General features: G+C 45.8%; 11 protein-coding genes across 11 annotated transcripts; 7 read left to right on the top strand and 4 right to left on the bottom strand.

Annotated features, from left to right (window-relative positions):
• Window positions 1-104: 104 nt before the first annotated feature.
• I203_104510 (uncharacterized protein) lies at window positions 105-1,065 on the bottom strand (the record flags this gene model as incomplete). The annotated part of the gene is made up of 5 exons (XM_019143902.1): window positions 105-328; window positions 441-491; window positions 580-818; window positions 898-982; window positions 1,044-1,065. The coding sequence occupies 5 exons, from the start codon at window positions 1,063-1,065 to the stop codon at window positions 105-107; spliced, it is 621 nt and encodes a 206-aa protein (XP_019006951.1).
• Window positions 1,066-1,518: 453 nt separating this feature from the next.
• On the top strand, window positions 1,519-3,819 carry I203_104509 (uncharacterized protein; the record flags this gene model as incomplete). Its single annotated transcript, XM_019143903.1, has 8 exons — window positions 1,519-1,549; window positions 1,677-1,916; window positions 2,011-2,230; window positions 2,395-2,746; window positions 2,802-2,852; window positions 2,915-3,298; window positions 3,410-3,705; window positions 3,768-3,819. The coding sequence occupies 8 exons, from the start codon at window positions 1,519-1,521 to the stop codon at window positions 3,817-3,819; spliced, it is 1,626 nt and encodes a 541-aa protein (XP_019006952.1).
• Window positions 3,820-4,251: 432 nt separating this feature from the next.
• I203_104508 (adenylylsulfate kinase) lies at window positions 4,252-5,446 on the top strand (the record flags this gene model as incomplete). The annotated part of the gene is made up of 6 exons (XM_019143904.1): window positions 4,252-4,279; window positions 4,400-4,485; window positions 4,555-4,650; window positions 4,720-4,755; window positions 4,876-5,104; window positions 5,310-5,446. The coding sequence occupies 6 exons, from the start codon at window positions 4,252-4,254 to the stop codon at window positions 5,444-5,446; spliced, it is 612 nt and encodes a 203-aa protein (XP_019006953.1).
• Window positions 5,447-6,971: 1,525 nt separating this feature from the next.
• I203_104507 (uncharacterized protein) lies at window positions 6,972-7,928 on the top strand (the record flags this gene model as incomplete). Its single annotated transcript, XM_019143905.1, has 1 exon — window positions 6,972-7,928. The coding sequence occupies one exon, from the start codon at window positions 6,972-6,974 to the stop codon at window positions 7,926-7,928; it is 957 nt and encodes a 318-aa protein (XP_019006954.1).
• Window positions 7,929-8,128: 200 nt separating this feature from the next.
• Window positions 8,129-11,989, bottom strand: I203_104506 (uncharacterized protein; the record flags this gene model as incomplete). Its single annotated transcript, XM_065517553.1, has 19 exons — window positions 8,129-8,468; window positions 8,545-8,679; window positions 8,746-8,756; window positions 8,832-9,040; window positions 9,104-9,214; window positions 9,285-9,381; window positions 9,454-9,473; window positions 9,539-9,637; window positions 9,696-9,740; window positions 9,796-9,950; window positions 10,022-10,095; window positions 10,151-10,238; window positions 10,294-10,447; window positions 10,512-10,581; window positions 10,638-11,012; window positions 11,081-11,373; window positions 11,448-11,685; window positions 11,748-11,850; window positions 11,910-11,989. 19 exons carry the CDS (start codon window positions 11,987-11,989, stop codon window positions 8,129-8,131), a joined length of 2,697 nt encoding a protein of 898 aa, XP_065374371.1.
• A 420-nt stretch (window positions 11,990-12,409) lies between these two features.
• I203_104505 (uncharacterized protein) lies at window positions 12,410-13,996 on the top strand (the record flags this gene model as incomplete). The annotated part of the gene is made up of 7 exons (XM_019143907.1): window positions 12,410-12,611; window positions 12,688-12,972; window positions 13,038-13,068; window positions 13,186-13,286; window positions 13,356-13,422; window positions 13,475-13,523; window positions 13,622-13,996. The coding sequence occupies 7 exons, from the start codon at window positions 12,410-12,412 to the stop codon at window positions 13,994-13,996; spliced, it is 1,110 nt and encodes a 369-aa protein (XP_019006956.1).
• A 218-nt stretch (window positions 13,997-14,214) lies between these two features.
• I203_104504 (uncharacterized protein) lies at window positions 14,215-15,019 on the bottom strand (the record flags this gene model as incomplete). The annotated part of the gene is made up of 5 exons (XM_019143908.1): window positions 14,215-14,247; window positions 14,334-14,532; window positions 14,625-14,685; window positions 14,758-14,932; window positions 15,002-15,019. 5 exons carry the CDS (start codon window positions 15,017-15,019, stop codon window positions 14,215-14,217), a joined length of 486 nt encoding a protein of 161 aa, XP_019006957.1.
• A 1,287-nt stretch (window positions 15,020-16,306) lies between these two features.
• I203_104503 (uncharacterized protein) lies at window positions 16,307-18,175 on the top strand (the record flags this gene model as incomplete). Its single annotated transcript, XM_019143909.1, has 5 exons — window positions 16,307-16,492; window positions 16,566-16,647; window positions 16,713-17,103; window positions 17,228-17,822; window positions 17,966-18,175. 5 exons carry the CDS (start codon window positions 16,307-16,309, stop codon window positions 18,173-18,175), a joined length of 1,464 nt encoding a protein of 487 aa, XP_019006958.1.
• Window positions 18,176-19,404: 1,229 nt separating this feature from the next.
• On the top strand, window positions 19,405-22,223 carry I203_104502 (ribonucleoside-diphosphate reductase, alpha subunit; the record flags this gene model as incomplete). Its single annotated transcript, XM_019143910.1, has 4 exons — window positions 19,405-19,447; window positions 19,518-19,651; window positions 19,766-20,206; window positions 20,262-22,223. 4 exons carry the CDS (start codon window positions 19,405-19,407, stop codon window positions 22,221-22,223), a joined length of 2,580 nt encoding a protein of 859 aa, XP_019006959.1.
• A 275-nt stretch (window positions 22,224-22,498) lies between these two features.
• Window positions 22,499-23,820, bottom strand: I203_104501 (uncharacterized protein; the record flags this gene model as incomplete). The annotated part of the gene is made up of 4 exons (XM_019143911.1): window positions 22,499-22,738; window positions 22,882-23,045; window positions 23,211-23,289; window positions 23,389-23,820. The coding sequence occupies 4 exons, from the start codon at window positions 23,818-23,820 to the stop codon at window positions 22,499-22,501; spliced, it is 915 nt and encodes a 304-aa protein (XP_019006960.1).
• A 1,238-nt stretch (window positions 23,821-25,058) lies between these two features.
• On the top strand, window positions 25,059-25,496 carry I203_104500 (uncharacterized protein; the record flags this gene model as incomplete). Its single annotated transcript, XM_019143912.1, has 2 exons — window positions 25,059-25,110; window positions 25,198-25,496. 2 exons carry the CDS (start codon window positions 25,059-25,061, stop codon window positions 25,494-25,496), a joined length of 351 nt encoding a protein of 116 aa, XP_019006961.1.
• Between the last annotated feature and the right edge of the window lie 86 nt (window positions 25,497-25,582).

Below are 25,582 nucleotides of genomic sequence, written 5' to 3'. Positions count from 1 at the left end.
CTCATCTAATCTCCACAGGTTCTCACATCTCATCTAGGCTATCGGATCAACGAACACGTGAAAAATACGTCTAGAATTACTGTAGCCCTTCCTACCTCACCTTCTTACTCCTCCCCTACCCACCTCTCAGCAATCTCGCCGATATAAGGCAACCAATACCTACTCAACCCTTCCTGAGCATCTTTCCAGGCTCTGAAAGCGACGTAGAGCATTCCTCCTACTGCAGCCAGTATGTATATTATACGAAGGAACGTAGGAAGGACAATGATGAGTTTGAAGATTAGGTAGAGAATTAGGAGTGGGGTGGTGAACAGCGCTGATTGGTAGGCTACATAGATCATACGAATTATTAGGATAAGACTGGCGATAGGGGTAGTTGCATTGCATCTCCGTGTATTCTAATTGTTGCCATAATAGTAAAATATGATTTAGACACTTACCGTGGAACCTAACATAGTCATTCTGAGTTTCCAATATCAAGAACAGCAAGGCTGTTTTCAAGCATTCATGATGTATCAGTGAGATGTCATTATACACGATTAATTTTGATAGTCATCCACTTGCGTAGACTATACTTACCGGTCACGGGTCCTCCCAAATACGCCGCAGCAGCCATGAAATCGACTCTCCACCCGAACCTACTTTCCCACGCATTGGCTCTATCTCCTTCACCGAACGCTCCGTTTCCCATCCCAGATCCAGAGCCATTGAGTAAACCTGCTGCCTCGGGGTCATTGGAATATGCCTGAGCTTGAGAGGTTGGGTCGGAGATGGATCCGCCAGATTGATATGAATTTGTAGCATAAGATGATTGGTCTCTACCGGGACAGTGTACGAATGAGTAGGTATATTAGATTGAGTCGATATTTGTTATAGCGACGAATGGGATATACTCACCTGGTGAACCATGGTCTCTTGGATTTACCTTTCTTGGTTGATGATTCGGGTGGGTCGGTCGAAGGGACATCGGGGGGAGGTTGATCTTTTGACAAGAGTCAGTCATCAGCTGCGGGGATATCGCTGGTTACGCAGTGAATACTCACACGGGGAGAAGTTGACGGACATGATGCTGACTCTACTGAGATATGTATAGCTGTGGGATCTCGAGGTGTATGTGGCAACAATTACAATCTATTATGCTGTTCACTCATCATCCATGTGCTTCACAACAGTTGTAGCATTAATTGTATGATCACACCCGGTTATCTATGATATGGCGTATGATGTGAATATTTGATACATATTTTATTGATTTTCTCCCGTCTCATCCCATGCTGTGTAATGTCACCGTCATCATCACCACCAGCAATCATCATCAACATCAACCGAGCCTATCTTGAATTCACTTCACACCGCATTCCTGGCAGCAACAGTACCGATAACTCGGAGGTATATATCATTCAATACAACACATGAGAAATCCGAGAGCTATAGTTGGAAAGCCGTCCTTCGTATACTTTATCATACATTGCTGAATCATTACCCGAAGACAAGAGAGAATAGGAGGAATCAGCCAAGATGAACGCGGCTTTGATGGCCCAGATCCAACGTGAGTTGACTGATCACACCTCTTGAGCCGAAGAGGCTTCCTCATTCAGGTCCGCATGGACCATCCGATAGAAACCTAATCAGAGGTGACATTCGCTAATGCAATATCTTGGCTCTTCGATCGACAGAGGGCAAGGGCCTAAAGAAGACACAGACCAACGATAGATCAGCACCTGCCGTAGTAGGTGGTGGCTCTTCAGGCGGTGGAGGTGGAGGGGGCCGGGGAGGTGGTGGTGGAGGAGGTAGAAACGTATCTTCGTCGGGTGCAGGAGGGGCAGTCAGTGGATCAGATGGACCTGCCCAACAATTAGCAGGACTGTTTGCTGGTGGGATGCCAACGTTGAAGAAAGCTGGCGATAGGGCTACATGTGAGTCACCATATCATGTTACGAGCTAAATCCAGATCAGCTGGCTCTGTGTATGAGGTACTTGAGGCTGATAAGCGATCGGCGCGTATTTCAGCCGCAGCTTCAACGTTAGCGAAAGCCCCTCCAATACCAGGCTTATCGAAAGCACCATCCAAACCCTCCGCTGCACCCCCTCCACCACCTGGTCCTTCACCTGCAGGTAGACATAGTGCCGCACCTCCCCCACCTCCTCCGCCTCCCGGTCCACCAAGTAGGATAGCACCTCCTGCGCCTCCGCCACCCGGTAGGAGTACGCCTGCACCACCTTCGAGAGTGTAAGTGAGATTCTTCCGCTATACCTCCACAAAGAGCTATTGCGGGGGCCGTCATAGACAGGAAAATTTCAACAGTGTCCCCTTTGATGACCTAGCTACAGCCAGTGGCACCTATCAGTGGTTTATTCAATAGTGAACAAGCTGACTTATCTGGCAACCCATAGCGCCCCGCCAGCTCCACCTCCTCCGCCTCCGCCAACCTCAGCACCACCCAGAGCACCCCCTGCACCACCTGCACCACCTCGGGCACCGCCCGTGCCCCCATCAGCTCCTTCTCGTACAGCACCGCCTGCACCACCTCTACCTCCACCTGCTCCTTCACCACCTGCTCGATCCGCACCAACGCCACCAGGAAGAAACGTCCCACATCCTCCAGGCAGATCTGCTCCTTCTGCTCCTCCTCCACCACCTCCGCCGCCTCCTGCTTCTGCTCCACCCAGTAGAGGCGCACCGCCTCCTCCGCCCAGACCGAATGGGGCGCCGAGTCTACCAAGTAGACCAAATAGCACAGTAGGGGTAAGCTGTCCCAATTTTCAAGATGATAGCATAGTCAGCTGATCATAATCAATAGAGGTCCGTCCCACCACCGCCACCTAGACCTGGTAGTTCATCTGGCCCTCCAGTGAGTTGATGTGACGATGAAGGGTTCTTTTCGTGGATTTCAGCTGACAATAGTGACTGTAGCGCGCACCTCCCCCTCCACCTCGACCTACTGGACCTCCCACTCTACCTTCCAGGACACCCAGTACCTCAACACCATCGAGAGGGCTACCACCTCCTCTACCTTCTACCAACTCGCTAGCACCACCTACACCGCCTCGAAGACCATCTTCCACTTCTGTTACTCCTCCGACACCTCCTGCGCCCCCTGCACCACCTGCAGGAGGGTCAAGAAGGATACCTCCTCCTCGAGCTCCTCTGCCGCCACCCAGGCAGCCTAGTCCCGAGCCTGAACCTGAATATGAGGAAGAGGAAGAAGCTCCTCCACCCGTTGGAATCAGTCCGGCAAGGAATGCTCCCAGTAGGGGTGTACCGCCTCTGCCTCCCGCGCTGCCCAGTCCTGCTTCTGTGAGTATAGCCTTGACAAGTCCGATATCGTACGATTGTCCGTCGCAGACCATGTTCTCTCCGTCTGAAAGAGCGTATCATAGTTCATGCTGATTCCATTGGAAACCTTAGCGTGCCGTTCCACCAGCTCCAGCTCGAGCACCCCCTTCCCCGACTCCAGAAAGAACACGACCTCAACCTGCAGGAACACATTTCCCTCCACCACCTCCTCCCCCAGGTATCTCTCCCGCCTCGCGAGCACCTCCTGCTCCGCCTGTACTAAGCAACGGTACTGGAAATGGGTATCAGAACGATGATGACGACGAGGATCAAGGTGGGGTACCTGAACCTCCTGCCGTGGTAGGAAGTTGGACGTTCCCTATGAAAGGGATGTTCCCTGCTCCTAGGCCTTGGACAGGCGGTAAGAAGTGAGTGGTTCTCATTGCAAGAATCGCTGACGCATGAGTGCTGATAAATGGGTTGATAATAGGTCGTATGCTAGTGGTAGGAATGGTGGAGCTGGAATAGGATGTACCGATTAAGGGAATTTGACGTGTCGAATTTATGCTGAAGGAAGGATTTTTGGACGTTTCTTCCTAAATTGCACCTAAGACACATACATACTCGTATGCACATACGATTCTGATATGATTGCTCATGTTACAAATGAATGCATGTTCCCCTCGGCACTTGCACCACCTTTCTCCCAATCGAAACGTGGTTATCTAATCTCTGCTTTGGCGTGATGAGATTTGGAATTTTCCCTTTTGGTTTTTGGGAATTCAGGAGAATGGATGGCGTGATGTGCGTCATACGAATTCAGTGACAATTCGTTTTTTTTCAATCTTGTCACCTCAAAACATCATGACATCTTCCTTCTGTCCTCGCCGCTTCCACTACATATTCATTCATACTTGCTAAAGAGCTTCAGTACGATACATAGAAGGTAGAGGATACACAGATCAATAGACAAAATGGCCACCAACATCACTTTCCACCCTGGTGCGTGACATACTTCCCTGAAAGTCAAGCTGATTTCGGTCTTCCGAGGGCTTAAAAGCATACTGATGAATATCCATACTTTTCTGTATTTCATGCTAACATTGTTTATCGACTAAATAGGCTCAGTCACTCAAGATGAGCGAGATCAGTTGTTGAACCAGAAAGGAGCGACCATCTGGTTGACTGGATTGAGTGCATCCGGAAAAGTGAGTATCGGTCATCGTCAGAATTGAAACTTTCTGAAGCTAATCTACCAATTCGCTTTGATTCACCAGTCAACAATTGCTACTGCCTTGGAACAACACTTGCTGCACAAGAAATTACACGCTTATAGATTGGATGGTGATAATATCAGATTCGGATTGAACAAGGTGGGTCAATCTTCCATTATGCCTGAGAAATTCCATCATATCAATTGACAAAATAATTATATTCATTAGGATCTCGGATTCGACCAAGCTTCAAGGGTAGAGAACGTAAGTCGAAGCAAATCCCCCTTTCACCCTCATATCGTACTAGCCATACATCTACACCTCTTATCAGCCCCACTCCGATGCTCGCTTTTCCGACTGGCTAATGATTCGTTCTGAATGTAGATCCGAAGAATAGGCGAAGTCTCCCTTCTCTTCTCTCTCTCATCCACAATCGCCATAACAGCTTTCATCTCTCCATACATCTCCGATCGAGAGCTCGCTCGAACCCTACACGAGAATCACTCTCCGGCTATTCCCTTCATCGAAGTTTACGTGGATGCTCCTTTAGATGTGGTGGAGCAGAGAGATCCAAAGGGTTTATACAAGAAGGCTAGGGCTGGGGAAATCAAAGGTGAGTGCAATGAAGTGAACGTGGGCTATTGCCAAGAGGGAAGAATGCAAGAAGGCGATGGGGCAGTCAACTACTCGTGGAGGACATCGAGCTCAAATGGATATCTAATTCGATCATCTCACTCCGAACGCTCCACGTTCTATAGCGATGTCCGGCAACGCAGAAGATGTTTCATTTACTGACTATTTTTGTCTCTCTTACACAGACTTCACTGGTATCTCTGCACCATACGAGGCTCCCGCCAAGCCTGAAATCCACATCAGGACTGACCAAGTCGACGTTGCTGGCGCAGTTGAGATCATCGTACAGTACCTTGAAGAGAAAGGTTTGATTCCTGCTTAAGCTCACGGAAATGTGACTCATTAGATGAGATGCATACTTGTGATTACGGAAGAGGATGAGCATTGTCATCTATAAAGAGAATATTCCAATCTGAAATAATCGAATTACGAGAATTGCTTGACCAGATAAAATTGGATGCTATGAAAGATCCACCTTTCAGAAGTTATCTATGTCCAATTTACATACAAGAGGAAGTTTTAGCTTCTTACACCAAACCCGGGACAACCACTCATGACACCACGAACGTTGTTACTTATTTTGCCATTTGTCAAAATCTTGAAACTCCAGAGCACTTCATCGATGCGAATATCTCAGATGCTCCAGATGCTCTCGAGTCCTCTAAAATAGCTCGAGAACATTATCGCCTGGATGGTAGGTCAAGAGCTCCTTTGTTCTGGGACATCAAACAGTTAGCAGAACGTTAGAAGTTCAAGGATGTTAAGTCGGTATAAGTGCCATAATACAAATCACAGCGAACATTGTCAATGTCCTTTACAAGCCGAAATTAAAAACGAATACACCATCATGGACATAGAAGATACGATGGATGGCGCTTGATTGATTTGTTGATGTCGGCAAGACGGTTGTCACGGTAGCCGCAAACTGCAAACTACGGGAAGAGAAAAGAGAAGAGAAACACGGTCAGTCAATCATCGGAGAGCATGAACAAGTCGATGCGTAGAGATTCGAAGAGGATGTGAAGTGATGTACATAAAATCTCTATGACTGCATCTCGTAGTCCGTTACGCGCCGATCAGTGAACAGGTGTGCGGCCCGGTCAGCTCTGTGCCTTCACTGAGTTGTGAATGATACTCATTGTTAATGGTCTGACAGGCGAAGTTGTTGGCCTGATGAAGCACATTGCCTATACAAGAAAGTCGAACTCAGTCCTCGGCGGGCATCCCTCTCAGCTTGAAAGGAAGATTCAACAAACAAGCCCTCTTCGGCCTCTCCTTCACTGGATCTTTCAATCAAGTCATTTGTAACATGTCAGGAGTTGTCACTCTCCGCACTTACGACACGCATTCGTCTAGAGGTTAAGCAGCTTTTATGTACATTGTGTGACTCGATACAGAACCCTCGCCGGCATGCTACCGTTCAAAGGAACAGCGAGCGTGCCATAACAGCTCATGATTCAACGGAGCAAGCACACTACATAAGGTGGGAGGACAGCAAATCCTTTACCAGGATTGAGATGGAACCCCTATCCTTTGTATCCTGTTGCGATATGTCTGGAATGTCTCGTAGCATGTCGTACCTGGACACCACTTTTGTGGACAAGATTCGTGTCTGCGTCATGCAGCAGAGCGGAGCATAAGAAGCTCAACATGACGATTGTCAACAGGGCAGCTCAGACCAAACAGCTCTGTATATAGTCTTGAATGTTCTCGTTCTCATTCGTCATCCGTATCCTACTTATTATATTGTACAGTGTCTCTCTGCCTTAGTACAGCTCAAAGTCGGCATCGTTTGTTGCCACTCCCACATTACTTCGTAAAATCATCACTCACTTATTGCCGAGACAATGCCCTCGAACTTTCAATCAGATATCACCAGAAAATTAACAATCGGCAGGGATACCTCCGAAACCTTGACAGCAGAACCTGCTTCGGATGCTACCCCGTCAACGGTATTCGTTTGTTTAACGAGAGATCTTCGCAATGCCATATTTCCCGGTGTCACCGCTTCGCATGGTCCCACTCTTCGGGAGGATCAGAAAGAATCATTCAAGAGATACAAGGAGGAGCGCGGCGAGGCATCCCTGTCTTTGGCTGAGGACAAAAACATGTCGAAATTTTTCCGAACAAGCTCAATCCCAACTATCATTCAAACTTTCCAAAGTCGGCTGAACACTATTACCCCAAGCCCACCTGGATCTCGTGTCGTAGTAGTAGACGGTCAAGATATCTCTGAAAGCTGGAACAAATTCGCTAATAGGGTTAAATCGGACAGAGTGTGCGGTCATCTAGTTCTCAGTGTCAAAGATCCAAAAGCCGTATCTGGAGCAACATCTTCCAAAGGTTGGTTCGGTTCTTTCAAAGAAGCTGAGATTACAGGCTGCAAGATAAGGAATGGACGACCATCTGGTCCTCAACGTAAGGAGGCTTCCAGAAGACTGCATGACTTCGGATCGAGATACCTAGATCTGAAAAATAGTAACGTATGGCCCAGTGAATCTGTCGCTACAGAGTTATCTAACAGACCCGAACATTTCGCCTGCGGGGTAGTCACCGTTTCTGAAGCTATGTTTAGCTTACCTGGCATGTTTGAGGATGTAGTATACACCAGGGGTGATGTATATTCTGACCAGGAACAAACATCAAACGACCATGCGCCGGCTAACGAGGACCTCATCGACTTTGAAGAAGTTTCAAGTGCGCAGACTCCCGCGACTTCCGCCAATATGGACAAAACTGCCACGACAGGACCTTCAACTCTTGATGAAGGAAATTTGAATGCGGATTCTTGGGATACTTGGTAGTGGTATACATAGCAGTCAGACAAACTCGGTGAATGCGGAACACCAATCCTATATGCATTGTGATTAGTCATTGCCCCAGACTACGACAACATTTCGTCTTTTTCCGCAAATCGAGTGAGATCGTTATATTGTACATGGTGTTATAGTGCATCACCCAAAAAGCTCTACTTTTCTAATGTAGCCTACATGCATATCTGTATTTACTCCTCCGCTTCCCCTCCTTCCAAACCCCGCTTCTTAACCTGCCCTCTCAACTTCCTCAACTCTTCCACCCTATTCTTCACCTGTTCATTCTCGTTGAACTGTAAGATCATAAACAAGGCATTTTCAATCTGATCCATCGCTGAGTCTTCATTCTCTTGCTCTTCCATATATATCTCACGATCAGCTTCATCCATATAATCAGCTTGTAATTCCCTATCCACTCTTCTCGATTCAAGATCCCTTAAATGCGCTTCAGTAGATTTGATAAGTTGTTGAGAGAGGTTGGAGGGGAGGGAGAGGGATATGACGTGTAGGGAGTCGGTGAATGATTTGTATCTGCATAAATTATACGTACGTATTGTATCAGCTTTGGAGTCAAGTCGATTTGTGTTTACGATTGATTGATACTCACAACAATGCAAGGAAAGATGGTTCACTCTCTTTCGTGATAGCGTTGATGACCCGTTGAAATACCTCGATGAGGTTATTGGGACTATCGTTCCATACTCGAGAATCTTTTGCTACTTGTAGTAAGCCAGGTACCAAGCTATATCAGGGAAGACGGTATCAGTCAGGCCAGTTAAGACTGACGACAAGCTTATCGCTAACTTACAATGCTGCAGCCTGGACAGATCAGACAGATAGACTTGTCAGCCATGCGCCACATCTAATAGCGCCCACAAGCATCATCCAACTCACCTCCCTCACACCTTCCGAGTACTTATCTACCAACCCCTCCAGACTCAACTCCATACTCTTCATCAACCAAGGTTGGAATTTCCCCCTCATAGTAAAAGCGTACAAAGCGAGATTCTCAAACGCTTGGACTTTCTCATCCATCTCTGACGTGTTGGACGCTACGAGGGTATCTTCACTATCAGGGGTAGATTCTTCGAAACTCGATACCACTGGTGTATGAAAGGTCAGTCTCGGTTCTGCCAAAGGTCAGATCGGGAGTTGCAAAAACTTACAAACGTCCATTTTGGGTGGTTTGTATGACGCTGCTTTCAGTAGAGGCGGTATCACCTGAGGTAAGAATGGCTCGAAATCATCTCCTAACGTCTGACAGAGACTTGTCCAAGCTATATACAAGCATCACAACCATGTCAGCTATGCTTTTCTTGTGAAATCTTGGGAAAGTTGCAAAATCACCGTCCATGAGATATGACGACCGCTTATCATCAGGCTGCAAATTATTTTGTATGGTGATCATCAACTGAGCGAGCTTGACCGCGTCCAATGCGAATGTCTGCTCATGAAAATATCATTGGTCCGCATCAGCGATTCTCTCTTATTCGTAGTCGATGAAAACGATGCTCACCGCCTTCCCTACTGCCGAGCCTATTGATAGTACACTTTCGATCAGCTCAACCACATCGCTCATCCTAGGACCATGCCAAACATACCTATCAAGCTAGCGCACTCCATAGCTCGTCCCTGAAGTTTCTGCTGAAACTCCGAGGTAGCGCTAGCCAGCGTGTGTATATTGATATCCATGATATCCCCTTTAGTTTATGAGACATGTTAGCGACAAGTCCCTAATGAATATTTCCATAGACTCACGATAATACGGTGCAAAAGACTCCAGTGCTCCAAGAGCGACGTTCGCTAATTTGATGTCAGCTATTGTCTCAAGTTGCCCGCAAGAGGAAGCTATACTTACACATCGTTGCCAATACTTGCTCTTGTAAAAACAAAGGTCCAGCTCGGAACTGGTTCATCAGTGACCTTACGAGCGGATCGAGGTATGAAGCGAAAGATTCCAGTTCAACATCCTGGAAGAAGTTCGTCAAACAAGCCGCGGAGTGGGTTCGAACTCTAAAAGCGGCCATAACGACATTAGCCGTCACGATCGAGAAATAGCTCTTCAACTCCGGGCAAAAGCTCACCTCGTTATGGGATCTTCCAATAAGGCCAGACACACTTGCAGTACATCATCCGCATATGCCTTTTGCATCGTTCCCTGTTCGTCCTATGAGCTACAAGCTGTGAGACAGATGTACCATGAAACAACCTACCTCGCAATCCGAGCATAACTGTCCGATACATTGTAAGAATGCATACCTCACTCTAGGATGAGGATCTTTGGCAGTAGGTGATATGATCCTACGTCTCCAGTTAAGTCTATGACCCCATATTGATCGTGAATCGGAACACTTACGTTAAGACATCACGTATACGAGGCTGTAACTCCTCCAAACATCCTTCTGCAACTGCTGCTATAGCCACCAAAGCACAATACCGACATCTCCAATCTTGCTGAGTGAGTAGTGATTCCACCTGATTCGAGAGAGCAGGCAATATTGTCGTACCTCCTACGCGTATGGCGTATCCTCAGTAAAGCCGGCTAGTCGGGCGAAAGGGTCGACATGCACTTACCAAGAGCATTAGCTAATCTGTCCAAAGCTTCTTCAGCAAATACCGGATAATCTTCATCTTCCTCGTCGAGCTATACTACCACTCAGCATCACAAATCCGGGCTGATATACTAGACAGAGTACATACATTCGTAGTATCCAACCAATCTTGACAATCTTGATCGAAACTTCCTACTTGTCTACCTATCAGCAGACCCACCAGTTCTCTAGGTACTTTCCCTGTTTCCCATCCTTCTAACTGAGTAGGACGTAATTCGCAGAGCGATAGTAAGATCTCTGTAGATGGATTGGCGATTTCTTCCCATTGTTCCATCGACAGGCTTGACTGTGGGTATGGTGAGAATTGATGTGATATAGATGTGCTTGGAGGTGAGATGAGCGATAAGAGGTAAGGAAGTATATCATTTAAAGAGGGAAGATATAGATTGGGATGGACAGATGCTAAGTCTACAAGAGGGACTAGAGCGTGGGAGAGCGATTCATTCGGTAATCGAGGTAGAGACTGAATCGACATGTTCAAGTCAGTCTGAATATTGATCGTGAGGCGCGAAATAGGTTGCCAAGACCTACTCTAAAAGCCTGATGTAGAAGGTCTGCGCCGATCTCTTCCCTTTCTTTACCCGTTACACCTTCCATCAAAACACTTCTTACCGCTTTTATAGCTTCCACTCTGACATCTACACTCGGGTCGTTCACACCTGCTAACAAGATCTGAGCGAGCTGAGGTGCAGGTAGAGGATCGCTGACTGAGTCTACCAGAAGAGTCGGTGTCATGTCGAGTAGTTGGAAAGGTGTAAATCGATGAAATGGGTGTGGAGAAGCTGTGAGCTCAAGTAATACTGGTGGTAAAGGTAGTAAGGGTCCTGTAGTCGGATTAGGTTAATCAGCTACCAAAGCAACGAGTTGAGGGGAAAGGAAGAGGGATAGGAAGGCTTACTGTGTCTTGCTGAACTCTCCTGTACCCATCCTGCAGCACATTTACCCAGACCTTTCCTCATTCTGGTATCCATCTCATCTTTCAAACCTGCACATAGAACAGTCTCAATCCGTCCTCGGGTCGTCTCTCGAATGACATCGAAAGGAGCTGTAGCATGTTGAGAAGTCGAGTTGAGGAATAGTCCAGATACAGGTTTGAAAGCTAGTCGTCTGAGTAGAATAAGAGCGAGAAGTCGGTACTGCAGTCATAAAAGCACATCAGTCCTTCTTCCTCACTTTGAATCGGTATAATAAGATCTACATCGAGTTGAAACCCTCCGACACCTTGTGCACCTATCTGAGCTAGTAAGAGCAATATCTCGGCTGGAGCATCGATGACGAGATTTCGTAGATGTTTCTCAGCTCTATCACGAGTATCGTTAGCATGTCAACAATGTTCTGCAACATCAGGAGGTGGACTCACTCCTGCCTGGGCTCATCGGCTGTGCCCAAGAGAGCTTCCAACACGTGCCCTATATCACCCATGAGATATTCTGTCGACATCTTGTTAGGTTCGGTACCTGTCTATCAGATATCGTCAAGTTTTCGTAGTGATGCCTTTGACTCTCAGGACGATGTTCGCGAATCTCGTGAAGGTGTCCAGCAAGTCAGCAGCACAATCTTGGACTATGCGGTCAAGGTCCGACGGTCGACGTGAAGGAATGAGATGAAATGAATTTCATCCTGGGTGATGTTCGCTGATCTTCCGCCGGAATGGAATGAAATATGATTACAATTTCTCTCTAATCGTTCAAGTCCTGATTACAGGAGTGTTACGATTGTATCCTAATACCACTCCTCGAATCAAACCTCCACTCACACGTCTGTTTTTTTCCAGCCAGAGAAGTTCCAAGTGATCAAACGATCGTTCACCCTTATCCTCTTACCTCGCATTTTCAAGTGAACGACAACGGGAGAGGAGATATGCCCACTCTAGGTCCATCTTTGCTGTTCGCAGCGGGTCTAACTCTGGGTGTAGGAGCAGGTATATTCTATCCTCGAAACCCTACTTCGCCTATACAGAATGTCCAATTACCCCCTGCACCTCCTGAGGGCGGTAAACAGGATAGTAAAGCGCTAGTACCGACTGCTATAGGAAGTGCGATTCTGTCACATGGATTTCCAGGTAAATCAGCTCAATCCTCGTAATAGCCTTCCTCAGAGGCAATTCGCCGTAGCTCATACGATCTCTTTCAATTCAGGACCAACACCCGATATACTGAAAAGAACAGCCTACACAGCAGCCTACGATCGACGACTGAAACACCCAGCATGGACAGCCGAACACCTCACTGCTACTTCATTAGCTAAGACCCCTCCTCCCTCCGCACCCAATACTCAACCCGTACCCCTTGATCAGGCTAGGAAAGCGGATACCCTGCCAACTGCGAATGGCGAGAAGGTGGTGGTCAAAGGTGATAGGTCGAAGAGTGTTTTCATGGAAGATGAGGGTGTACCGGAGATGTTCAGAGCAAAGTTGCAGGACTGTAAGCTTAATCCTTCATGTAGGAATCATTGGATGGATGCAGCTTATTTCGCATCTGGTGATTAGACTTTAAGAGTGGTTACGACAGAGGACATATGTGAGTTTAATTTTTGTCTTCTCAACATACCTTGTACATGCTGGGGTGTACTTGATAGATCGATGGATAACATCTAATGAGATACACGATCGATGCTTACACTCGTCATTGTCGTAGGGTTCCAGCAGCCGATGCTAAGATATCTCAGAAAGCAATGGACGAGACATTCTACCTATCCAACATAGCTCCTCAGGTCGGTGATGGATTCAACAGACATTGTAAGTCCGCTGTGTCTTGACATCTGCCATTTAAATGTCAAAGAAGCCGATAGTATGATCGTATTCTAGATTGGGCATTCGTAGAAGATTTCTGTAGAAGGTTAACGAGCAATTTCGAAGATGTATATGTCTTCACGTAAGTCAACTTCCAAACGAAGACGGTCCAATCAAGCTCATGTGATGTACAGTGTACCTTTGTATTTACCTGCCAAACATCCAGACGGTAAATGGCGAGTAGTGAGTGAAATATATCCGTTCGACTGTTCAATACCTCTTCACTTGTGTCACTCACGCCACCAAGGCAGATCTGATGCTGAGTTCGTCCGTTCTCTTAGACGTACGAAGTAATCGGTAATCCACCATCGGTTTCTGTTCCTACGCACTTCGCAAAAGTGATCCTCGCTTCCCGACCAGATTTCTCCTATCCTCAAAAACCATCTTCCAACTCCAATCCCGCCTATCCCTCAACCTCACCAAACACCATCAAAGAACTGGCTTTAGGAGCCTTCGTCTTACCTAACAAGGAGATACCCGATGAAGCTGACTTGAGATCGTTCATCGTCCCCGTCGAACATGTCGAACGAGCTGCGGGACTGAACCTCTTCAATGAGCAGGTGAAGATGAAGAGTAAACAGTTATGTACGGTTACCCAGTGTCAGGTCATCGTCAGGAGGTTTGACGATGCTAGGAAAAGTATAGGAAAGAAGTGAGTGGGAGAGACCGGAAACTCGCGATGGAGTCTGCAGGCATGGATTTTATGATTATGGGATGATATGACATGAAATGGTAATGCATATCCTGCTATTCGATTCCTTTTAACTTCTTTCACATCTTGTCATCTCTCAAAAATATTTCATACAAAGCAGAGTCTTTGTTCCTATGGAACCGAGTTGTATCAATGTAATTGGACCTCAGTCGAGGGAATAGCTTAAACGCAAGGTGTATCCAACCTATAAAGTACCTAAATAGCGACATGCGTATCAGCTCACCGTTCCCACAATGTACTGTACATGACCTTAGATAAGTTTTTACGAAATTACCACTCACTTTGCACAAACATGCGGAAAATAGTAAGTTGTTCACCCAGGCCAACGTCCTCAGAGTGGATTTCAGGAGGACGTCTTTCCTGAGGAATATCTCTCTGAACGTAGTTGGGAATATATACCTGTCGACCGGGATATGGCTGTAAGATTGTCCATCTCCTACGATGTACCACATGATGGAGGAAAGGCAGAATGGGAGCCACCTGTATGAAACGATATTATACCGATCAGCTCTACTATCTCTTGAAGGTTTGAGAGCTAGATATACTGGTTTGACCTGTGAAGAAAGACGTACAATTGTCCCTGAAGATGTACTAAGATTATAATCGTAAGATCAACGATAATGATCAAACTCACTGTAGTAAATTTTCATATGATCTCACGTAAGCTTGGTTTCCTTCATCACCGTGATGTGTATAAAAACTCACAAAGATGGATAAATTCATGCGTAGTCAACTTCTGTTGAATGAAATAACGATGAAGACTTGGTTTCTGATCTTGTTCTTGGATGGATTGATAGCTTGGCGGAGGAGGTAGTGGTGGTGAGGTCGGCGGCAGTGCTGTTGGTGATGGGTAGATATTCCTTCGGCGAATATTCCCAAACTTTAAAATTGACATGTCAGTCAGGAGTGAAGGAAGGAATGAAAGAAGGAAAGTAGATGTTATGCTTACGGTTAAGAATGGAGACATGTTGAAGCCGACGATAGGTTGTTGGTCAAAGTTGAACAAGAAAGAAAGAAAGAAAGATGAGAATACCATACTGAGATATATGGCACAAGTGGTGCCAACTGATAGACAACACACACACACACGCACGCACAAAGAGTCAAATGCAGGAATACCGCTAGACATTCAGTGACTGATCTCACGTCAGCTCGTTTCGACATAGATATAGACACCTTGAGAAGCTCCTGCTCCGCCCAATGATCATATTATACATACAACATTATACAATCACCTTAATGGTCTCCATATCAGTCTAGTGCTCTAGTCATCATCGTGGTGGGTCCCTACCCGATCACTTCTAGAAAAAGGTAATATCAAAGTGATCTGCATCTATACATGGCGACGGGTCAGCAATTCGATCGGTGAAGTGGCGGAGTGATGAGAAGAGGTAGAGACAAGCCAAAACACACCTTTGCCGACATTGTTCAGAACTTTCAAGGTCATTCCGAAGAGGAACATAGCTTGCATATACCTCAAGCATATCTCTGTAAAATCTCTTTCCATCTTTATAGGCATCCGGAGAGAAGGGTAGTACGATAGGACCGTTATGATCACTGAATCGTATCTGATCGTTCATCGTTTCGTCAATACCATAAAACGTCCGGATCATTATGAAAAACGAGACAGATGTTAATAATGCTTACTTGAGATATGTATCGTATGGTAGATATAGGAATATGTAGACCGTTGACCAAAATAACAAAGTATCGATTACACCTACATTTCAATAAATATCATAGTTTAATGGACTGCCCCCTTCCTTGTTCAAGATAAGATTAAAAACTCACCGAAGAGAATAGTCAGATAGTGAGATAACACCTCTTTCGCCCTCTGCTTGAAAGTTGATGACATTGTCGTTGTCCCATCATACGTCAGGTATGACTGCGATTGTCCTTGAGTGGTACAAAAGTGCTGATAGGCTGAGCTAAATCTTGTCAACCACGAATATCTTCCGATATGACTGACGGAGAGTGAGGGAGATTCAAGCACCGGATGTTCTTGTTTTTGTAGATACGAGTATTGTTGACAGGATGGACAAATTAAGCCGAATGGCAGCATGCGGAGACTCCACCGTGACTCTACGGAGATCTGACACAACTCCGTCTGGTGGTCATCACTTGGCCGTCATCGTATATCTCTTGGTTCTTGGCATAAGAGGTGTCAGAGTTTGAGAACAGATGACTTTATATATTCCACTTGTCAACCTCTTCTCAATAACATTGAGGAGTACCGATTGAGGAATCACTCCAAATGCCACAATACCTATTCCCACTTCCCACCACAACCCTCCTCACCTTCTCCTCCCTCCTCACCGACCCATCGGGATCATACACCAGTGTTCTATCCGAAGCTACAGCAGCCAGGACGAGGTTGCAGCTGGCACTGAAGAGCGTACATGATAATGAACCTGGATCAAGTGCTTTGGCCGTATTGGATGTGAGTCAGCTAGTCGTGCAACGAAGTCGCTCATCCGGCTGCCAACGTGTATAGCTGATCTTACATCCTTCAGGCTGTTCAAGTTTATCTACCCTACTTGAAAGGTATAATAGCATGTTTGGATGCGGATGAGCTTCTTTTCAAAGGAGAACCAAGTAAGTTGACAATCGGCTTTCTCTACGGATGAGGAAATTGTCGCAGCTGACAACATGTAATTTAGACTTTCCATGGACATCCCCATTAACGCAATACAAACTTTCACCGCCCCTCCTCTCCCTACCCTCCATCCACTCTGAACACCTATTCGTCCTCCTTACCTATACATTGGCACTATCAAATTACGCTCACTACATCCTCTCCTCCCTGCCGACATACGAGAAAGAAAATGTTTCTCGCAATCTATCAAGTGAAGACGAAAAGCGAATAACGGCTGGATTAAGTCGAGCAGTTGATCTTCTATGTCAGGCATCAGGTCTGGCAGATTGGATAGCGGAGAATGTATCGTTACAGGTAGAACCGATCAAGAATGCTTTGGGAGGGAGGTTGGCGGGTAAGGGAGGAAATAGGTGGCCTGTCGAGTCGAATAGAGAGACTTTCAAAGGGTTATCTATGTGAGTTGTACACTACCTTGAACACACCACTTAGCCTGAAGTTGCATATCGTATGATCTATTGTGGAGTTCCAATAGTCATCTACTATGACGGAACGAGAGCTGATCCTGTTTGCATTCTCCAGGATGTTCCTAGCAGATGCCCATCTCACCGCTATCCGTAAACTCCTCTTACCAGTTCTCCCTCACGTCCTTTTCTCCCCTGCTGGTCCACCTCTGCCGTCAAACCATCCCTCAGCCTCGTTACTCGCCAAACTCTACCTTCATGTCACATCGCTATACACCTCATCTCGAGCCCTGCTAAAGGTCCAACAGCATTCTTCCTCTTCTGAGGGGAAGAAACTATTCTCGAAGGAATTCGATATAGAATCAAGTGAAGGAGAGATTATAGTAACATTGAAGAGATATCTGAAGAAAGAATCGTTTTTATCCAGTGCCCTAGCGAATAAATGGCTAGGTATTGATTTAGGTGAAGGATCCAGTGGAAAATCGTCAACACCAAAGATAGGAGAAGCGATCTCATATTTAAAAGAATCATTAAGTCGCTTGGAAGATTTGGAAGATTCCAAAACGCGTGAAAGGTTAAAAGGACTTTCGATAGGGATAGGAAAGAATACAGAGAGGAAAAAGGAGGAAAGGAAGAATAGAAAGTCGAGAGTGGAGAATGAGGTGGAGGATACTAAGGCTTGGGTGAGGAGTTATACCAAGATGAATGATTCAGTGAGTACATGTTTGCACTCTGCATTTTTGCTTAATTCATCTTGGAAAATGAGCAGAAATTGTGATCATGACGCTGAATCAACAGAAGGCTTATATGAAATTGATTTTGCTCACTGCTTGGATAATTTCTGGTCATACTTCAGGTGACATTCCAGCCCATTCCACCCGTATCTTCCCTGATCGCACCTTCCGGCAGACTAATATTCGGTCCTAAAGCATTCGTACCTCCTCCAAGCAAGTTCGAACCCGCTCGTAGATTACCTAGTCCAGGTGATGATGATGATGAGACAGGAGCCAGTAACAAAAGTGGAGCAGGAGAAGGGGAATATGCGGGGAAGGGAAGTTATTTCTGATTGTGGTGATAAGATAAGATAGTATAACTAGATGCTCTGATGACGTTCGTATACTTATCATACACTGTTGTACTTGCATAATGAAATATTTCGCTCGTAACCAAATCGCATATTCCACCATCCAAGCTCACAAGAGTGGTGGTCAGAGAAGAGATAGTATATCAGCGCTGTACTCATTCTGAGTACGAGGTGATGACTGGAGCCTTGAGTATCGAGCACTGGTCGGCCGATCCACTTGCTATCAGATAAAGATGATCTTGTTCACGTCAAGATAACATCAGTCGGCCGAGCATGCTTGACACGACAGATGTACTATCGGGTCCGATCATCTGATCTGATCTGGGAGTTGATCTTGCTATCAGATAAGTAAAGAGCAAAGGAAGTACGCGTACCCTCATCTCGAGATCATGCTAGATGATGTCAACTGTCTACGCGTCGAAGCGAATGACGTTTTGTGTACGAGTGCGGTACAACATTACATGACCACGACGCGTTGCTCACAACGAAGCGAGAGCTGTTATTTTCCGCTTCTCCATCGGATAGCTCTCTGATGTGAGTCAGCCATCAAGCCCAAGGCCAAAGCCAAAGCCTAGATCGAATTGACTAATCTATGAGGCCAACATTCGATTTATCCTGACATTCCTGAGCTGTTTCCTGCCTATCCACCTCCACTTCTGCTTGCTCAGCAGAGGATCATGCCATGAAAATTGGTCAATCCCACTTGACGAGAGGAGGCGGGTAAAAGTCAGGTCAACGTTTCCGTGATCCTTGATCCTGATGGACGCGTAAATCAGGTGTTTGTATCACTACGCGTTATAAACAGACGCGTACCACAGAACATTAGCTGAATTAAACATTACATAATCTGATTTCCAAGACGCGATGGTCGATTCTCTCTTTTGGATCAGGAAGAATTTAAAAGGGGGCGGGTGTCTCAACGCGATCCCCCTCCTTCCTAATGTTTTCTCTCTTTCCTTCTTCATCTCTTCATTCTTATAAATCATATATTGTATAACTAAAAGGCTTGGTCCTTGACTATCACACGCTACGAACAACGTCTACGAACCTTGTGAGTGAATGACTTTTCAGCTAGAGTATCGATTCACATCGAGCTCAATTTAGCTGACTAAGCTATTCTCATTGACGCGCTCAGATCAACTAGATCAACTAGATCAACTTCCCCTTCTCCAGTACTTTCTTCTACCTTACACTCATAGAATCTCATCAAAATGGTGATGTGGATTTACAAACGAGACGGTCGAAAGGAACCTGGTACGTCTTTTCCAGCTGCTGGCTTCTTCCTCCGTACCATGGCCAAAGCTGATTTTTGTGTGTCATATAGTCGCCTTCGATAAAGTCACTGCTCGTATAAACAAGCTTTCTTATGGTCTCGATCCCAATTTCGTTGAACCTGCTGAAATCACCCAAAAAGTGATTGTTGGTATCCATGCAGGTATCACTACTGTCGAACTTGACGTGAGTATGATTCCCCTTCCATACCCTTCTTCGCGTGCTGCGACAAATTCGATTCTCGATTTCCGTGTCATTCTGCGATTTTGACAGTTGGACTGACTATTTTTGATATCTCAGAACCTCGCTGCCGAGACTGCCGCCTACCTCACCACCAAACACCCAGATTACGCTATCCTCGCTGCCAGAATTGCCATCTCCAATCTCCACAAGGAGACCAAGAAGCATTTCTCATCAGTCATTCAAGACTTGTACGAATGGGTCAACCCCAAGACCGGCAAACATGCTCCTATGATCGCTGATGATGTCTACAAGATCGTCATGGATAACAAAGAAACTCTCGACTCAGCTATCATCTACGATCGAGATTTCGCTTACAACTATTTCGGTTTCAAAACCCTCGAACGATCTTACCTCTTACGAGTCAATGGTAAAATCGTTGAAAGACCCCAACACATGATCATGCGAGTGGCTGTTGGTATTCACGGTGCCAACATCGACAAGGTCATCGAGACTTACAATCTCATGTCTGAACGATACTTCACCCATGCTTCTCCTACTGTAAGTCAGCTTTGAACTTTACGGTCGTCGTCATAGCTGATAGAATGAATCTCAGCTCTTCAACTCTGGTACTCCTCATGCTCAAATGTCATCATGTTTCCTCGTTGCTATGAGAGACGATTCTATCGATGGTATTTACGATACCCTCAAGACCTGTGCCCAAATCTCCAAGACTGCCGGTGGTATCGGTCTTCACATTCACAACATTCGAGCTAAGGGTGCCTACATCGCCGGTACCAACGGTTACTCCAACGGTATCGTCCCTATGTTGAGAGCTTACGATGCTACTGCTCGATACGTCGACCAAGGTGGTAATAAACGACCCGGTGCCTTTGCCATCTATCTCGAACCATGGCACGCCGATGTCTTTGACTTCCTCGACTTGAGAAAGAACCACGGTAAAGAAGAAGTCCGAGCTCGAGATCTCTTCTACGCTCTCTGGATTCCCGATCTTTTCATGAAGCGAGTCGAACAAGATGGTGATTGGACCCTCATGTGTCCTTCCGAGTGTCCCGGTCTGGCCGACGTTCACTCCGAAGAGTTCGAGAAACTGTACGAAGGTTACGAGAAAGCCGGTAAAGGTCGAAAGACTATCAAGGCCCAAAAGCTTTGGTTCTCCATTCTCGAAGCTCAAACCGAGACCGGTGGACCTTTCATTCTTTACAAGGACGCTGCCAACTCCAAATCCAACCAGCAACACTTGGGTACCATCAAGTCATCCAACTTGTGTACCGAAATCATCGAATACTCTGCTCCTGATGAAGTAGCTGTATGTAACTTGGCTTCTCTCGCGCTTCCCGCTTTCGTCGATCTCGAGAAGAGAACCTATGACTTCAAGAAGCTACACGAGATCACCAAGGTAGTTACCAAGAACTTGGACCAAGTCATCACTCGAAACTACTACCCTGTTCCCGAAGCTCGAAACTCCAACATGCGACACCGACCTGTAGGTTTGGGTGTACAAGGTCTTGCCGATGCCTTCATGGCTCTCCGAATGCCTTTCGACTCTCCTGCTGCTCGAGAGCTCAACATCCAAATCTTCGAGACCATCTACCACGCCGCTTTGACCGCTTCTTGCGAGATGGCTCAAGAGCTCGGTAAATACCCTTCATACGAGGGATCACCCATCTCTCAAGGTAAACTTCAACCTGACTTCTGGGGTCGAACACCTACCGACCTCTGGGACTGGACCGAACTCCGATCGAACATTGCTAAACATGGTGTCCGAAACTCCTTACTCGTCGCTCCTATGCCTACTGCCTCCACATCTCAGATCTTAGGTTGGAACGAATGTTTCGAACCTTACACTTCCATGCTTTACGCTCGACGAGTACTTTCAGGTGATTTCCAAGTCGTTTGTCCTTGGTTACTCCGAGACCTCATCAACTTGGGATTATGGGACGATAACATGAAGAACCTCATCATCGCTGCTGGAGGATCCATCCAGAATATCCCTCAGATCCCTGCCGAGCTCAAGGCTATCTACAAGACAGTGTGGGAAATCTCTCAAAAGGCAGTTATCGACCTTGCGGCTGATCGAGGAGCGTTCATCGATCAATCTCAATCACTCAACATCCACTTGGCCAACCCTTCGTTCTCTCAATTGACCTCGATGCACTTCTACGGATGGAAGAGAGGATTGAAGACTGGTGCCTATTACCTCCGAACCAAACCTTCTGCCAACGCTATTCAATTCACCATCGATGCTGCTACTCTCAAACAAGCTAAATCACTCGCTGCCGACGGAAAGAAACCTGCTGCGGCTGGTTCACCATCCGCTTCAGCTGAATCATTGGTAGCTCCAATGAGACAAGTCAAAATCGCCACTACCGCTTCTTCCGCACCTGTCCCTCAACCACCTACACCTAGCGCTGAGAGCCGATCTGACTCGCCTAAACCTAGCGAAGAGGAAGAGATCACCTATGAAGAAGCCAAGCGAAGAGCCGAGGAGAGAGCGGAAGCTGCTTTACAATGCTCGATCGAGAACAAAGATGCTTGTTTGATGTGCTCTGGATAGATACGTGGAACCCTGGTGGTTCAGGCTAGTGGATGTGTCTCTTATCTAGATTGATTCGGTTACTTTCTGTTGTACATTCTCTTTAGGATTATATCTTTTATATAGTTATTATTATATCTTTTGCATGCTTATGAATATGATTCTATCATGAATGATTTCAACCAAAGGATGTCAATGTTACAACTAACGAGATTGCATGACGAGGGCGATAATTTCTATCACAATAAAGATTACTCAAAAGATTCGCTAATAGTCAAGTAACACCGGACTATGATTCAACTCATTGATCCTATCAAGTGTTGACTTGTCAAGAGTAAGGTCGAAGTAATAATGATTGTACCATACAACGACATTGTTCGATCAGTGGTACGTATAGCCGATGAAGGAGATAATCGATGTTCGACCGATACACTCCCATTCGAATTTGCGTATTGAACGCCCAACTCGTTCAGTGCGCCAGTTCGATTGGGTTTACCAGATTGGTCGAATAGACAATCGAGCTCGTTGACACCTTGCTAAAGAGATCGGGTGCAAGATATTTTACATCAGCTTCTGAATCGTATGACCAGATCAGCACCATGAGGGAGTGAATGGCAGGATTTGTCAGGATTTGATTTCTTTTTCCGTCTTCTCTATCTTGAGATGAGAGATGACTCACCATTTCGTACATTGCTCCAAACCAGAACCACCTCTCAACCCAATCAACAGATTTCATGTATGCCGTGGTTATATCCATAAATCTCTGTACTTCTATATAGGTAGCTTGACCGTCGTACTCGTTTGTCCCGGCGTTGAAGACTGAGAAATTCTGTGGAGCATATTCTGGAATTTTGCAGATCAGGTCAGCTTAGCCATACCATACCCCATTCAATCAATCATTATCTCTGTTCTTATAGTATTCTTCAGCACGTAGGAGGGTAGCTGATGAATGGATTTGTCTTGTATATGATATTACTGTGAGGAAATGTAGAAATGAAATAAACTCACCTGTCACCCATACTGGTAATTTATATGTGTTGTGATAATACTGTATATGTTCGATGAAATTCTGGGGAACTAGGTCGTACTATTTGAATAAATTCCATTTCAGCTGAGTTCATTCACCTCTTCTCCAAATCTATGACTTTTCATAAGGATGATAAATGATCATTTCACTCTCACTTACCCAGTGCAAAGCTAGGAAATCCGGATTACAAGCTCCCTGACAAGCATCATACCAATCCTTCATCCATTGTCTACCCGTCTCTCCACTGGTCACAGCAGGACTACCAAGTCTATGACCCTGATATTTTAATGGTTCCAACACCTCTCGCCAGACAGTCGCAGCTTCCTGAGGAGTACATAAGGCCTGTTGAGGATGATCCGGCTCGTTAAACACTAGTATATCCTTTTGAGGCGTCAAAGTAGCATTGGAGAAGTTAGACCAAAGAGCTCGCTGGAATGGCTCGATATAGGTGGGGGTACAACCCCATAACATCGGTATGAAGGGGAATGGTATATCCCATATGTCCGATGAATCTGTTGGAGGGATGATGGGATCTGGACCCCAAGTGTAGTATGAGGATATGACTGTACCTGGAGCTGTAAAGCCGCCCATTGGGACCCAGAGTTGGTTGGGCCATGCGAGACCTGGTCCAGTTAGGTTGTCGTTTAGGGCGAAGACGGGTGTAAAGTGGAAAGGAACGGCGAGTATAATCGAGATGATCAAATTAAATGTGGAGTGACGAATGCGATTCTATTGAGTTGGTGGATAATTTTGATACAGGTCAAGGATGTCATGGTGAATAATTAGTGAAGTGGATGTCCATAAAAACACAACGGTATCATGAAAAGGAGAAGATCCCATGAATGTTCTCGTAGCGCTGAACCTCAGTACCATGTTGGGATGACTGGATTGTGTCATTTGACATGATCTACCATTGACTTTACTGGGAATTATGCTCGTATGGATCCGAAGAAGAAAAAAGAAAAGGAAGAATCGACGAAACAGCATGGTCAACATGCTTTTTGTGCACCTCGGAACGTAAGAAAAGACAAAAAAGCAACTTGGACCACCTCCACCCGGTTTGAAAGGCGGTAAACTCCGCCTCTCTCACGCCTTATTGTCCCACGTTTCATTCATTCAGTTCAAGGGCAAAGACAGAGATGCAAGAACACAGGACAAAGATGACACAGTACAACAGATTAGAGACCTTGCCGAGAAATAGATAACAGTGACATAGACAATCCGGTATGATGATTCAGACTGAAGCTCACTTAACTAAACGAGTATCGCCATGCCATTACTAATTTGATATTCATCTCTCAGACTGATTACCATATTCTGATCTCGACTAGGTTGAACCTCCATTGAACCATTATCATGCTACTCCATATAGCTGAAAGACAATCTCTGATGGAGATCTTTTCATGTGATCAACCAGATCATGCATCCACTTTTGGGACAGGACTTCTCACCGATTTTGACTGGACTGATTAGGCCCGATTTCCTTTTCGATTTGGGTCGTCAATCGATCAATTCGGAAAATCACATTACTCCGCATAGATCCTTTGCTATTTCTTATCCTGATTTTGGTAAAAGGATGAGAAATATCCTTTGACCGGTTTTGATCGAGGTGGACGAAGACCAAGTGGAGGTGGAGTGGGGGAGATGGGTATATATACCTTGAATATCTGATGAATATCCTTGAGAAATCAACAATCAACAATCGACAATTAATCCAATCAAATCAAGCCAAAGTCTAGTCAAGCAACAGATTACGAGTGGCCCAATAACAGTTTTAAAGAAAATTCATTTTTACCTTTGAAGTCCATAGCAGTTGAACATCTATCACCATGCCAGCCACTTCATCCTTACTTGTCAGAGAAGGTCAAACCGACTTTGCTCGTGAGTCTATCTCTCTTCCATACTCACATCACATCAAGATATATACCACATATATAGATACTGATATCGTATATCCGTCTCACTTAGCATTTTCCCCTCCTGATCTTTCACTCGCTCACACTCAATGGCTTCTCGTCCTCCAATCCCGTATGGACGCCCTCAACTCCGCGAGAGACCATTCACTAGACTTCGACCTGGGCGGTACATCCGTAGATTCGGACCTTGTTGCCCCGCTCGAAGAGGCTGTCGACGAAGCTAGACGGATGGTCTGTGCTTTGGGAGGCGAGATGAGAAGGAGGTCAGAAGGCAATTTACCGCCTTGGATTGAACAGAAGGGACACAGGGATGATAGTGCGATGATAAGGAATAATTCTGCTGGTCAGTAATTCGGAGATCCAGAGGATCAACCTATATGTGTATGTGAATAGAACAATCGGTTAGAATGGTGTCGATAGACCTTTCTATTTCCTCA

This window comes from Kwoniella mangroviensis, assembly GCF_000507465.2.
Source record: "Kwoniella mangroviensis CBS 8507 chromosome 1 map unlocalized Ctg01, whole genome shotgun sequence".
Taxonomy (NCBI): Eukaryota; Fungi; Basidiomycota; class Tremellomycetes; order Tremellales; family Cryptococcaceae; genus Kwoniella; species Kwoniella mangrovensis.
Note: the sequence above shows the minus strand (reverse complement) of the source record. Positions and strands in the feature narration are given on the sequence as shown.